This window comes from Cydia pomonella, chromosome 6, assembly GCF_033807575.1.
Source record: "Cydia pomonella isolate Wapato2018A chromosome 6, ilCydPomo1, whole genome shotgun sequence".
In the NCBI taxonomy this organism is placed as follows: domain Eukaryota; kingdom Metazoa; phylum Arthropoda; class Insecta; order Lepidoptera; family Tortricidae; genus Cydia; species Cydia pomonella.
This window is the reverse complement of record NC_084708.1, coordinates 7909756-7926037: the sequence shown is the minus strand read 5'-3', so window position 1 is coordinate 7926037 and position 16282 is coordinate 7909756. Positions and strand designations below refer to the sequence as shown.

Sequence of the window (16282 nt, the reverse complement as noted above, 5' to 3'; positions counted from 1 at the left end):
GTTTATCCCACGATTAAAACCAATTCAAACACTAACTCGCACTCGAAAATTAAGCTCGAGTGGTGCTACGGAACTCTTTGTTTTAGACACAATACGCACTCGGTAGCGGCAACGAAAACTATGAACATGGGAAATAATAAATTTTGCACGTTTACGCCGCTTATGCCAATGTCAAACAGCAATAGCTAAATTAAACAGCACAAATGATTGCTACATGACACCTGACATTATATTGAGCTAAATGATATATATCAAAAACTCACTAGAACGTTTTTTCTTGTTTTACAATCTAACTGAAAGGCTTGCTTTAGAAAAATCAGTCATAATCAGTGTAGTTTCTAATAGATTAACAAATAAATAGACATATATCGTTACATGGCATTCAAATATCTACCTACTACACGCTAATCGTTTTATACATAGATATATTATGTCTCATTTTGTAAAGCTATTGAATGCTACTGATGCTGACTGTACTAGGTAATACCGGTGTTCACAGAGCCAGTAGTCGCGCGGATTAAAGTGGGGTGTCGAGTAGGCTGCGCCGGCGCCGCGACAGCTGACGCTGCGAGGTTTTTACCAATTAACCCTATTGTGCCGCGCGATGTCGCCACGATCGTTATCTTCTTGCGGTTGGTTTTAGGTTTGTAATTGTTGTTGTTTTTGTTAAAAATTGTATTTGGAACATTTGTTTAATTTCTCTTAGCTTTGTAGGTACTACTATATCGTATCGTATATATCGGTCGTATTCGAGGCTGGAAAAGCACCCAAATAAATTAGCCCAGGGTGTGTGTGTCTGTTTGGCTTCTGGTAAATCATATATATATATATATATATATATCTTTATTTTTTTATTTATTAAGATTTACCAACAATTATTTACACCAATGCTAAACATAAATTACATACATGTATCCTAATTGAGTCGTGTAATAATTCCTACATATCATAGTTTATGGTCATTAATATTTATTTTATTCATTTATTTTACTTTTATTTTTGTAAATATTTTATCTTAATTAATATTGAACTATGCGTTACGTATTTTATGTATAATTGTATTAATTATTATTAGAAAATGAGTCCCGCCGAGTTTCATGCGCCGGTATCTTTTTGGGGCTGTGGTGTAAAGTAAGAACCGGTGGTGGTTTTTGACATTCAGTTCATTTCATACTAACATTTTTAGTATGCCAATATACAGATTTGATTGCTATTAATATATTGCATGTAACTAAGACTATATTTTTTTCTTCTCGTTAGTGCGGTTAAGTTTCATTAGGTGTTAAACAATATGTAATTAAGTATTTTTATATCATATTAATAAATAAACATACATGTTTATGTTAATTTTACACCATAAAAGCTCTTTTTAGTATCGTACATGTTCGAGTTATAAAGGATATATCTGAAAATCCAAGAATCCTCCACGTAAATTCAAGTCACTCTAAATTACGGCAAATTTAAAAAATTACTTGATCCTAACCACTGAGCAACGATATCATGTCGAAGTATAATGAAAAGGGTTTATAATCACGCAATATTTACGCATACTTTATCGTCAATCGATAATTAATATCTGGAGGCTGGACGGGTAGACGCTCCCGAATTTCGCCCGGAATGACGGGCCATCGCGTTCGCGTAATCGAACCGGCAAAAAATAAAAAGTGAAGCTAATACGAAATACTTCATTACTGAGTCGGCTATGGCGGGTGTGGAGTCGACCGATGAAGATTTTTGAACTTTTTGATATCCAAAAGTGGGTTTATGGAACCCCTTTTATTTATTTATTATTGTTGTTGATACTTAATCAAACAGTCTTACTGTTATATCTTTTTCACTAAAATACCTACTCGATATATTGTGAAGAAATTTGACAAGTAGTCATTATAAGTTTTGAAAATAAACATCGGCTACTTTATTAGAATCCATAACCTATGGGAATAAACTATGGAAAAGGTAACACAGACTGCGCACGCAAGCAAAGCAATTGGTAGCGTTCTTATACAGACTTGTAAGTAAGTGAGAAACCAAGAAATTCACAAAAATAGGCGTTTGTACAATAAAATAGAAGAAGTATCTTATAACAACCAGACCCCAATCCCCATATTGACCTGTGTATTTTTTTAAACCGGAACGTTGTATCAATATTATCAACCATCAAAAACAATAACGCTCCTTTGCCTAGAGACTAGAGACCTACGTAACAGACGCTAATCAATGTCAACGGTATTTGCACACATAATGGATTTAAAATATGTTAAAGAACTATCTGCTAGGCCACGAGGCCACATGGAAACTTATCCATGACCAAGCAATATTTTAGTTTTCTTACAACTTAGACAACACTAAGGGTATCTATCTCGGTATCTATACCTAGGGTGTGTAATGTTTGATATATATTTTTTTGTATATTTTCATTCGATATAAGAACATGGTATATTTTTAAAGGGTAATTTCATTCATTACATATAATTAACATTTAGTATAACAACAAAATATATACACTTATTTCGTATATTCATCATTACGTATAACGTTTTTTTAGTAGATACTACATGTGATATAAAACATATTTATTATTACAATCATATGGTATAATTAACTTTTAATATATAACTCATATTATATAACTAATTAGCAGTACAAAAAATACAAGGAAGAAACAAGAAACTACAAGGAAGATGAATTTCTGCGAGCAATGGCTTCTAATTTTAGTTTATAATAAATATAATTTTAATGAAAAAAATATTTAATTTTTTCTATACATTGCGTTTTGTTTAACCATCTTAAACTAATTTATATCCTTTCCTGTAGGGAGCACAGTTCTAATCTAACCTAACCTATTTTTCTGATAGCAATCCGTTTCTTTAGGGGTCACAGTTCAAATCTAACCTAACCTACATTGGTGATAGCAGTACGTTTCTTTAGGGTTCACAGTAAAGTTCTAACCTACCCAATTTTTCTGGTAATAAATCGGGAATTATATCTCTAATACATTATATAAAAAATAGTTATTCTCACTGTGCTTTAGATGAAATCAGCGTTATACCATTTGATTATTATTAGATTTAAGCATTCTTTGAGTATAAGAACGTTATAATAAATGTTATTTGATATAATGAACATTATAAGAAGCAATAATTATACATAATGTGAATATATCATTTGTTGTTATGTCAAACAATAATTATATCAAATGACCGTTATTGCAAATACTAATCTATAGAAAAAATATAGCGATCGATAAGCACCCCTATACAGTTTATATACCTTACTTCTTATACACCGTGTTTTTATTGAATTAGAATACCGTACTTTGAGAAAGTTAAGCTAAAGAATTCCACCACATTCGAGCTCAATAAAAACACGGTGTAAAAAGTTTATACTTTTGTGTTATGAAACAATTTCCAGGCGTTTATATTAATTAATCATCACTTTTGTTGTAAGTCTTCGGCTGCTCCATGCCACTGCTGGCCCATTGCTCCCGCATTGTGTATGCAGGGCGCGGCCGCCCGCGGGCCACGTCAGCTATTTGCTCGTGTCCAGAGGGCTAAGCCATTCAAGGCTAAGACACGGGGGCCAGTTTTTGGCTGATTTCGACTTGATCCGCCACTTGAGCACCCCTGCCCCCGCTAACGTACAGGCTTGGCTGTATTCCCGTTGCTTACTTTTCGCAGGCAAGTTGGGATATCAAATGATCCAGTCTAATGTGACTTCGATAATAGTACAATGCGTAAAAAAGAGTGCACCTATATACGCTGGTTCATATAAATGTTCGACTCGCAAGTGCTAGGTAAGGGTTATGATGAGTGATACCTGCTTTGTTTGCTACGTGTCCGCATTTCTGGTGTCGCGAACATTTTCATTTTATACCCTTTTTTATGCGATGAGCATTGAATTGGCATTTGCTACTGTTGAGTTTTTGGTATGATTATCGTGCTTCGTGATGTGGTTTGAAGTTAAGCTAAGATTCCAGCAGGAGCATGTATTATCTTCGTGTTAGTTCCAAACATATTTAATCTACTTACTGTTTTTTAGTATACTAATTTGCGTCAAAATAACTACATGAGCTAGATATGCTAATCAATACTTTTTTAATTTTATTTCTCCCGTTCTCCCTGTCTTCAATTGCCTTATGTGCTATACCACCATCAAATTTAAATGTTTAATCGCACATATCACACCCAGATCCCCCCAATCACATCACAGCACACTCTCAATTACACCCAATATAGCATCTCAAGATTACTTAGCAAAACATTACGAGTACCGTCCATTATTAATTGGCCCAGGTGTGAGGATTATCCTTATTAGGGTACCGCAGGCGGAGACATGCATTCCCGCTCGTCTTAATCATATAAGAGGGTTTAACTACGCGAGCAAGATTACTGAGGAACATCTGTACGGTGCTCAGTATTTTAGGATAGTTTGCGTAAGTGAAATCTAAACCGTCTTTAAATAAATGCTCCGCAAACTTATGCTCAACCTAAAAAAAAGTATACGTTTTTCTTAACTCAAAATATCATAAAATACACAAGCCGGTGCAATATTATTTTATAATGCCTCGCTACTGCATATATACCTCTTAAGGTACCCAGCTTGCTTCAAGTAATTGTGGAATGGAAGACAGGTAAACAATAGTTATTTGTGTCCCAAGGGAGGAAAAGTAGGATATTGCGCGAGGCGTGTAAAATTGTCCTACAATTCCTCCCGTGGTGCGCATATTATTTTTCTGCTCGACGGAGGCGGAAAACGGCAACTTCGTTTAGCGTAGCGGGAGCAAAGTTTACGCTTTCCGCCTGGGCAGAAAAGGTTCTTAGTTTCATCTGAATATAGTTACAATTCGCGTACCTAGTCTTATTGAATCAATATTAAACATTTACCGTCAATAGTGTACCTTTCATATCGTCTATAGATAGCTATCTATCTACAGACCAATACAAATCTATCTAGGAGTACCTATGTATTCGTAGATAAATCTGTAGTAATCATACACTGTCAGTGACATAATAATAATTAATAAGTTTTTAGAAAAAAAAATTTTTTGGTACAAGCTTTTATCGCTGTCAGTACTTTTTTCGAGATAATTCTTTACACCAAATAAAATTTTAGAATTGTCTCGATGAGTATTAGATGCCTGTGGTAAAAAAGTACAATCAGCGTTAAAAGCTTGTACCAAAAATTATATTTTTCGCATAAACTTACTCATATTACAACTACACAAACGACTTATAATTACAAAAAAAAATAGTTACTATATCCCACTTACCTACCTATACATATTTAATTAGCCACAACTTTGCACCTATGGTAGAGGTAGGTATAGAGGTATTAGTACATCAGACGGACAATTCCTGTAAACATGTATTTACATGTACTATATTTATTACGCCTATGATAGATTTTGATTATATTTTGTAACATTCTACATTTCAGATTTTATAAATCGTGGAAAAATTGTTGGAAGTGGAAAGCAACTTCCTTTCCATTCCTTTCATTTCACAATTCAGGTAAGTTTAAGCTACTATACAAGAGAAACGCCAAGCAATGGCACAAGGTAGGTTGTAAAAGTATAAACAGCCCGGCAGCTAGACGATTATATTTAACCAGGTGAAGAACAAACGTTACACCCGCATTGATCACATTTTGCATCCGTTAAACCGTTAATAGAATTTCATAAAAACAATCCATACATTTCAGTTTATGCTTAAACACATCCCATGCTACCGCACGTTTGACATGCATTTTCAATACCTTTATCATACGCGCTATTAGCATCACTAGGAATGCCTCTGATAACACAAATCACATCACCTTACTGTGACGTGATAGCTTAGTGGCCTACAAATCGAATCGATCTAGCACCGGAATTTAATTTCAATTTAGACACAGTATCCATTGTTGACAATACAAGAACGCAATCCAATTATAGTAAGCCTTTCATTTCCAATAGATTAAGTAACAAATATTTTAAGTAGCGTATTTCAAAACACGTTGAAATTGCGAAAATTAAAAATGGAATTGAATTTGAAACGCGTCGTGTCGTGCGCCGCTCTCCGCCGACTATAATTGCGCCGGAGCAGATTATCAGCAAGTGCTTCGATAACGCATGAGCACGAACGCGTGTTATTAAATTTATTCCTTTTTCGCCAGAATCTGCATAATGAGGGGGGCAAAAAAGCAGGTAATCGCTAGAGTTGGTGCGTCGCCTTCCTTTGGAGAAAGGCCCGTCTTTGTCTGATGTATCGAATATGATGAATATTTAAGTACTCGACGTTAAGTGTATTATTTTTGTATTATTATAGAGTCAACGATAAGGAGCTATTATTTCTTGTCAAACAAGGCATCGCTATTTTTTGTTAATTGATTTTAATTTCATGCCTTTTTTTTCTTGCAATTAGGCACTGGACTCTGACTATCTAGACCTTTCGTCTCTTCAAACGGTAAAACAATCCCATGAGAACTGAATAAATATATCAGAGGACAATGTTGTAACAATATTCTTTAATTACTTTCATAATGATCCCCGTCACCATGTTTGTTGCAACATTGTAGTTAATTCCACTTGTTCGACGAAATTGACATAAAAAACTGATACGATTTGATTGACTTGTTACTTTGTATTTTCGGCCTGGAGTCATTAAAGAAATCAATTGTCACAGGTATTTATGAATAAAGGTACCTAAGTATAGTATAGTTGAGTCAAGCCGGTTAATATAATTAATATAATTATTTCACTGATGATCTTGCAAACACGCAGCGCCAGGTTATAAACTCGCGACGATTACTCGACACTTTATTCATATCGATTATTGATCTAATTGGTTGTGTAAAAATATTTAGGAGCAGTCCGGCCCTGCCGAGCCCACGACTACCAAAATTCCTCGCCCGTTCTTTATCCCGCTCCTTATCTCAAATTTTATGAAAATATGGGGTAAGTATACTTAATATAATTTAATGTGATAATGATAACGACGGCTCAAACTTAAAACTCAGTGCATTACACCCGAATATGCGATCGCTTTCAGGTGCTACTTATATTTTATGTGCAGGTCATTTAATATTCCAAACAATTTCTTAATGGTGTGCCCATATGATCGGACATTCGTGAGAAATGGAAGCTGTAACAGGATCAGCGACGCAAAAACGCGCATGTCGTCGGGGCGCGGGCGCTGCAAGTAGCCAGTAATTTATGGTTAGTTTTTGGCTGCTCCCGCGCAATGCAGCCTCGCGGCTTTTCGCTCGCCCGGTCACAGACCTCGCTGCTTCAATCTCTACTTATCCGTCCGCTCCGAACCCCATTATTAATCATTTTTCCAACAAAAACGTCTTGAGATCCTATCTCGCCGGCCCCAGAAGCTGCTAATCGACTTGCTTTCGAAACTTTTGAATTAACAAACAATATCGCAATCGATATCTATCAGTATCACACGTGTTGTTACAGTCTCGCTCATTGTGCCGCGAAATTAATCTCGGAGGTTAAGCTGCGTCACAAAGCACGCCGGCGCACGGTGGCTATTGCATTGGCATTATAATGTATAATTACCTTTTAAAATAGTTTTTTCAGGTGTCTATATTAAAACGTCAATGTAAATAACTTGTTAGCCGCAATCTCATTTCTGGACGATTGGATATCACAATAGTGGACGTGATTTGAGAAAGGTAACGGTGTCGCGGCATTATCCGCGATGGGGCCCATTAGTGAGCGGGCGCCGACGCGTGCCTACCCGTGGCTAACACAACTACCCAACAAAAAATAAATGTACATCCAAATATTGATCGATTCATTGAAGATGGATTTTAGTTTGTTGTTTGTCAAAATAATATACGAATTATGAAGTATCTTATTATTGGAGAGAAACGAACTTTCTTTTCAACTACATTACTTCCTACCTAATTACCACTTACCTATAGATTTTACAGATTGTAAGAAAAACAATATACTTATAGAATATACTATTCGTAAAATCAGAGATTCATAATCAAAGCAAAGTACATATCTAAAACGTAATTTATGCTAAGATTCGAATATGGAACTTTTGAAAATATACAGGGATGGAGGCATATTCAGTTTAAAAAAATACGTTGACAAACACAGTTCATACCACTTGTAAAATACACCGTATTGTAAAATTCGGAATGTCTCACATTGTTCTGTAATTCTATGAATTAATGCTGGAAGCCAACAAGTGGACGTCGCGTGGGACGGGTGATCAAGACCATGCACATACTACGAACATACCATTCGACCGTCATCAGCAACGGGCGGCTGGCAGTCGCCCGCCGCGGATGGCGTGCGGTCAAGCGACCGTGGCCTAAGGTATAATGAGGTACGACCCACCCATTGTCCGCCACCGGGCCTAAATTGAGCCACGGCGTATTTCACCTGACATCCAGTTCAGTACGTGTGCAATTGCACGGATTATTTGACTACTATAACCTGTCATTTTTTGTCCGACCCGCGCACGAGCCACTTTCTACATCTAGGTGGAATTGCGCTATACTTTTTGTCAGTTGAAAAATGTCGAAGTCATCATCCAAAATTAATCTATGTGTAACGTTATACGCCAATGCATTTAGGTCTTTTGAATATTTTGCGGTTATTAACTTCACTGTTTACTGTTAAATAGACTTCGTTAAATGAATATCAATGTGCTAAGTATGTACCTTATTAGTACAATATAGTATAGTTTTAACATTATATGAGTATTATATCTGTGGAATATATGTTATGAAAATATCTAAATTAACTCTTAAACTCTTAATTGAGCAAGTATATCTGGGGGCATGGCAGTGCCCCCGCCAAGTCGAGCGCGAAGCAAACACTGCCGTACCATCCTTTACTGGAACCATTTCGCCGCATTTTCATGGGATCATTATTAATAGAAGTCCGTCTATACTGGAAATAATATTTTATACTGTTTGTTTCAGGCTCGCCTATACATAAGTATTATTGAAATACGCAGCTTTATCAAGCCTACAATTGACTGGTTATTGAATCAACTTTTCCCAAGTGGCAATTTTCCATCGTCAATGGGTAGCGGTTCTGGCGACAGATTGGTGTAATGGTGTCATGGAGCACCTGGTTTTGTACCCTTGTGTACCCTTCAACGGCCAAGTCACACAACATTAACTATAATAATAAAGAAATCGCAGTAAGGAACCTTAGACTTGGCACGACTTTGTCTAGATTTCATTACTTTTTAGAGATAAACAAGCAGCTCCATCGAGACTTGGCTAGTTTTTTACAGAATGTTTTTGGTGGGATTTTTTATTTTCTAAATGTTTAGGTACCTTTGTTGAGGTACACGTAGTTTCAATTACATTATTACATTATCTAATTTTATGTTGTTTGGGTTGGTGGGCTCGAATTAATATTTTCAATAAATAAATATTCGGGTACAAATATTTAGTTTAGGTACCTTTGTCGAGGTACACGTAGTTTTATAATTACATTATCCAATTTTATGTTGGTTGGTGGATCCAATTAATATTTTCAAAAATACCTTTAGTTATAATATTGTGTTGAAAATGATAATCATTTTAAAGCTAGTGAATTGTATTTGTTTTCTTTTATACTTGTAACTAAATGTTCAGTATTAGCCAGCAATTTGCGCATAGTACATTCAGCATCAAATAGACAGTGTCGTCCAAAGTAGCCAAATATATCGGGACACATCCTCATTTATATAGTATGAAAGGTGTGTTCCGATATTTTTGACCACTTTAGCTGTCACTATAATAGATAGTGTCCGCCGGAAACGTCCAATAGGACGCTGACTGTACCTACCTTTATTTCTAATCCTGAAAAAACATCTAATCTATGAAGAAACAATTTGTCATCAGTCAAACAAAGTGAAGGTGCAAATTACAAGGTTTACCGCACCTGACCACTTAGCATGACTTGCATTGTCGCGCGCAACTCCATATGTCCAGCGTGACAAGTACCTATAGTAGCACTCGAGATCGCAAGTGCTAAGCAATCTGATGATTTTAATACCAAAATATTTAAGGAAACAATTTAAACTAGTACTTTAAGTACATTGCCCTGTCTTCAAAGTGATAAATTCGATCAAAAGAAAAAAAAACAAGCAAAACATCGACTCATTATTCTCTCTTTAATCAAAGAAAATCGAATAGTTGCAGCGACGGAGCCGCGCTATCAACGAACGTAATGGAGTTATCGCTCGAACAATAATCCGCGATAATGGATTAACTCACCGGCGGATATTTGTAAACAGGGGCACAGATTTCATCGATACTATTATCGAAACGATTTACAATTTATCGATAATTCTACCACTACAAACGAATCTGGGATTTTATTAATCAGATCCACATCCCAATGTTATTATAAGCCAATTTACACTGTTTTTATAAATTTATAGGGTTACGTAACTCAAAAGGAAAAATCGGAACCCTGGAGATCACTCGTGCGTCTGTGTTTGCCACAGCCTATTTCACCGAAGTTGGTTGTTTGAACTGGACCAATTAAGTTGGAACCTTTGGGGCGCGAGTTTTTTCACAATGAATACACTTTTCCGCTTAAGACGCGTTTTTGACATGGAGTTTGACACTGACACGGTGACACGCTGATAGATGAAAGCCATAACAGTTTCAGAACAATAAATTATAATCTATATCAGGCTCATGGTTCCCGCAGAGGTTTCTTTAATGGGATTTTACTATGTATATATATATATATATATATATTCATATTTTTCTATATATTTGAAATTTAATAAATAAATAAGGTAAGGTGGGGTAAGACGAACATAGTTCATTTTGCTCGAGGCAAGACAAACAGTATGAGGATTCCATACTTTTTTTGCCCCGGTGATAGTTTCACCCCACCACACCTTAGGTAGTTATAATTCTAACAACTCTAAAATGATGTATGCTGCCACCTGAAGGGTTGTATAAGACAATATGCAATTGAAAAAGTTTTAAAATACGCGCTGGACATTCAATTCGATGTTCAATTCCAAATTTAACTCATTCAACTTTCTATCATATCTATAAAACAATAGGTCACAAATTTCAATGTCTTTTCAAATGATGATACGACAGTGTTTAGTGCGGTAACATGTTATCTATTCTACTTTAACTGATAGTATTATAATCATTTCTCTCCTCAAGGTTGCAAGTGTCGAACATTTAAAGAAAAACGTTTTATACCAAGTTAAATGGGTATTAGCCATCAAAATCAATTAATCTGTAGTTTTTTATTTTGATACTATTTTAAATTACCATGAAATTATAATTATATAGTCTATTTTTTTTACTATAAAGTACTATACTGCCCATAGGTAATGGTATGAGACGCTCATCAATCAATATCTATGATGTAGTACTTTATAGTTTAAAAAACAGACTATAGCACCGGACATTGATACTTTTTGTATTAATGTCATTCGTAACATTTGTAATGTTTTTTTTTCTAATATACCATTGACAACCTACAATCAACGGCTTAACGTCTTTTCTATACATACATGCATAAAAAGCTGGTCAAGGCCTGTCACATTTTTCCAGAAGGCTGACTGTTCAAGCTTACCAGATCATCAAGCAGCCTTTGAACCTGCATGTGCTTATCGCCTTAGTAAAAAGGCACATAATTACATGCTAAGTATCACCTTGTTACGGGTCCATAACAAGTTGCAATTCTCAAGCAATAAACTAACATACGTTAGCAATTACTGCTCCGGGTTTTTGCTTTGTGAAACACTGAGGTATTGATTATTCATTTCAACGATTGTTGGCGTTCAATGTATCTTCCAGTTCCACGTTTCGTGATAATCCATCCCCATAATCAGTAATTTGAATTCTATTCTAATTTCAAAAGCATGATGGACCTTACTAGGCTCATATAACATTATGTTGTCATAGTAAATACAAAAACGAATATACTTATAAAGTTATACCAAAATAATACTATAGTCTGGTTTTTTAACTGTTTAAAGTACTACGCCATACATTTCCTATGCAAGAAACAAATGACAGTACATTCTTCTCAGTGTAAAAAAACGGACTCTAATGAATAATGCTAAAATACTGACGTTATAAATGTGCGTAGATTTTGGCATCATATCTACTAGTTTAGATAGATAGATAGAATACTCTTTATTGGCACACCTCAGTAAAAATATACAAGAAAAATAAACCATTGATTAAATTTAGAGGCAGACAACAGGCGGTCTTATCGCTAAAAAGCGATCTCTTCCAGACAACCTTTAGTTAGTTTATTATAGTTTACTCGTATTATTAAGTATTTCTCTTGGCGACGCCCTAGCCAAATATACTAAAACTCGTTTCTAAGATATAGTTAAATTTATGATCGTCTTAATATAAATTAGTCCATTCATATTAGCAAATAAAACCGCATTGAAACCAGTAGGTAATATGGTTAACACTTAAATTTCGATTACGTTACTCAATAATCTGCTATTAGTTTTGATTGTGCGGCTAAGGAAGCCATTATAGAAATTCCATTTCAGTAGCAGGTTATCCAATTGATAGGTAACAATGTACATTGACGGACATAAGTGTATCTTGTATACCTATATGGGAAAAAAATAGGTACTTTATTTTCAACCAAACTAGCCATTCTTATATTTTACTATTTGTTCAATTTACTTATCCCTAATTTGAGCGCCAGAATATTAACGAGTTACAATGAACTGCTAAATTAATGATAATTATCGAGACGGCTACTGTTTTTTTTTTAATCCCAGACCTAGGGTGAGTTGCACCATCACCTTCCTCGCGTTGTCCATTTTTGCAACGGCTCATGCCTGGGGTCCGCTTGGCAACTAATCCCAAGAACTGGCGTAGGCACTAGTTTTTACGAAAGCGACTGCCATCTGACCTTCCAACTCAGAGGGTAAACTAGGCCTTATTAGGATTAGTCCGGTTACCTCACGATGTGTTCCTTCACCGAAAAGCGACTGGTAAATCAAACGATATTTCGTACATAAGTTCCGAAAACCTCATTGGTACGAGCCGGAGTTTGAACCCGCGACCTCCGGATTGCAAGTCGCACGTTCTTACCGCACCAGCACTTTAACCACAGTTAACAGACTGATCAACGTCACGCAGGAGAGATCTATGAAACTTACCATATAATAAAATTTAGCGAACGCTTTAACGGTATCAGACGGTATGGTGCAACCTACCCTAATTGTGTTTCACGCTAGGGAGAAAATTTATAGGCATGATTATTATTTTGTCGGTATAACACATATTCCTTTTGAACATTTGTCAATAATTTGCTTTTGTTAAAATGTTGTCTTATTACCTTATTTTAAACAAATAATCTCTTACATTAAAAAACGTGTCTTCATCATCATCATATGAATTATCACATATTTTTTATCCACTTCCCAGTCCAGCCCTTATTAAGTAGTGCAATACACTCGGTAGTAAAACATTATTCTTTCAGTCAACTTGTTTTAATATAATTAAGTACCTATTTAATTTCTAGGTTGTTCTAGTTGATGTCTGATTAATTAATGTCTAGTCTTACTCGTATGTCAAATATATGAGGACCTTTTAATATTCATACAAACCAAATGCATAATCTCAAGTAGATACCTAACATACTTAGTAAAAGCGTAATAGACAATTGACATTAAAATATAACAACGTTAAGGTACTCTACATATACGAAATATCGATTTTTGACAAGTTATGAGTTAATATTTCTTTGTTTATACTACGATTAATACGGTTATCGGTATGATTGGTTCGTACACTATATCATTATTAAAATTATTTATTTATGTTTTAAAAATGATACTTTTTCATATTGATAATTAGAATAAATATTAAGTACTAAAGAAACATAAGTATTGAGCTGATTAGCTTTATAGTTAGATTAAGATATGATTAGAATAATGTTGATAATTAGATACCTACTTGCATCATAAAAATTCAATGAAATATTGTCACATTAAATTATTCGTGGATAGTAAAAATAAATAAGATGATGTAATTTTATAACAAACACTCTACAATACATACAAAGCAAATAGTTATGGAAAGATTAGACATGTAATCAAAACCTCGAGTTACTTAAATAATGTTTATAAAACAATAATTTATCTAAGTGTTTGTTGAAATCAATCCCAATTTATCGGAGCATCTTATCAAAATTAGGTTCTTATAACGATGATCCACTCTGACCTTCCATCTGCCAAACATGTGACTAACATTGTTACAATTATTAATCATTATTATTGTGTCGCATTATTAAATGCAAATTTTCTTATCTTGATGAACTTGAAGTGATTGTTGACACCTTAATTGTCTCTTAAATATGACGAAATCAATCTGCATACAAAGATGCATAGGTTTGTTTTCATAATAAATAATATGATATGATATGTGATACCCATGAAATACTTACACGTTACAAATTAAATACAAGGTTGAAACAAATGTTTCTTTATTTTCTTATTACCTATTTAAATTGTATTTATTGCAATAAATTGATTATATAAAATAAGTGAGTACATTTTTTTCTTATAGCACTACCTCTCGAAATTATGTTTTCTTAATTACCTATTTTTTCTCTATTTATAACTTGCAAAAATAAATAAAAACTAACCTGCGCCAATTCATTGGCCCCCTCCGTCTTCACCGTGTTGGCCGCAGCCCATGCCTCAGCAAAAGTCTCCATAGCACTTTGAAAGTCCATCTTTACGATTCACGACGACATCGACATGCCGATAATTCACTGGACGTACGCGCGTGCACTCGGGCCGACCGCCGGCGCGCTACTGACGTTCGGCCCCGCCCAGCGAACCGCCCGCGCGAAAAACCGATACCACCCGAGCTTCCCGTTTCAGCGCTTTTCTTTTTTAAGCCGCTATTTTTAACGAGTTTCTTTTTTTTTCGCAGCAAAGCCCGGCCCACGGTGGTGGATGGGCGGCAGCATTATTTACACTTGTAATTCGCAGATTGCTACGTACTGCTTAATTTGTTACGTACGGTGGAACCGGCGTTATCTGCATCAGATTATCGCCTCTCTTTTGATTGCTCGAACGTGCTATAATGGTTGGGTTTTTTATTATCTACTGTATAGACGTCCGTAAAGTAGCATTTAATTATAAATTATAATAGATGGGATGAACTGGACACCAAAATAAAACTCTATTCATTAGAAATCTCCCTTCGTTCATTGTAAGAATAATTAAGAAATAGTAGAAAAGTGAGTCAATATGTTAGGATGAGGATTCAGTATTTTCACGGTTATAAGAAAACGTCATTTATTTGTTTTAGATAGTTAATAGCCTAGATAAATAGAAAAACTAGATAAATAGAAAACCAATTTCCTTTATTTATTAGAAATGTAGCACTTTTTGTGGATAACCATGATTTTATCCACAGTTTATATTTCGACACAAATTCCATAACCTCGGATATGAATATCCGACCAAAATGACATTTTAACAGAACGGTAATCTATCATTTTTAGTTTCTATAAACAGAAAGAGCATAGGTCGGATTTCATGAGTTTTTTTTATTTTCGTGAAGCATAAAACATTATTTCTACATCTGTCTTTTTCCATACTTTTGCTGCAATGTTTCGAATTTGTGATTGGCGGTAAGTAACTTGAGACTTTATGCAGATATGATGTTTTGCCTATATTTTTATATACTACGTTTTGGATCTAAACTTGAAACCCTATGCCTAAAATATTTTGAATGTTTAGTGTAAACAAGTCAAGATACGACTTTATGCTTTTCTTGTACTGTTTAATTGGAAGAAGTCAAAAAGTCGTATCTAATAAATTTAACGTGCCTAAATACCGCATTTTCAAATAGTATAAAAATTACTACAGCTATTTCACTTATCCAGAATAGAAGGTAAAAATACCTTTCTCAATAAAAATGAATGGCCTTTATAGCCCACATAGTTCATGCAATTATGGCAAACAAAATTGCCAATTTTGTAATGGCTCTCCAGAAAAGTTGACATTTTTTACATCCGTCTAATATGAAAATCGAAGCAAGATATACTTAAATATTTTATTTATATCAATCACTAGTTAAAATATATGTAAATTAAGAATATTTCAATGAAAACAACCATAGTAAAACTTTTAGGTTATACGTCAAATGCTACAACAAAATGTATCATATTTGTTTACATTATTTGGCTTTTTCTATTAAACTCCACTTTAGTTGTCACTTGCGGAGTTTTTATGTCACATGGGAGTATTTAAACGAACACTGAAACTCAATGAAAATATTTAATGTAAGTCATAAAATCCGACCC

At 34.7% G+C, this 16282-nt stretch overlaps 1 protein-coding gene across 1 annotated transcript in view; it reads right to left on the bottom strand.

Moving 5' to 3' along the window:
* The window catches only part of LOC133518849 (homeobox protein dve-1), a 99947-nt gene extending 85182 nt beyond the window's left edge, over positions 1-14765 (bottom strand). The window contains exon 1 of the mRNA XM_061852590.1: positions 14609-14765. Coding sequence (XP_061708574.1) covers positions 14609-14698 — 90 coding nt within the window. The 5' untranslated portion in view covers positions 14699-14765. The remainder of the gene's footprint in view (positions 1-14608) is intronic.
* Positions 14766-16282: the final 1517 nt, after the last annotated feature.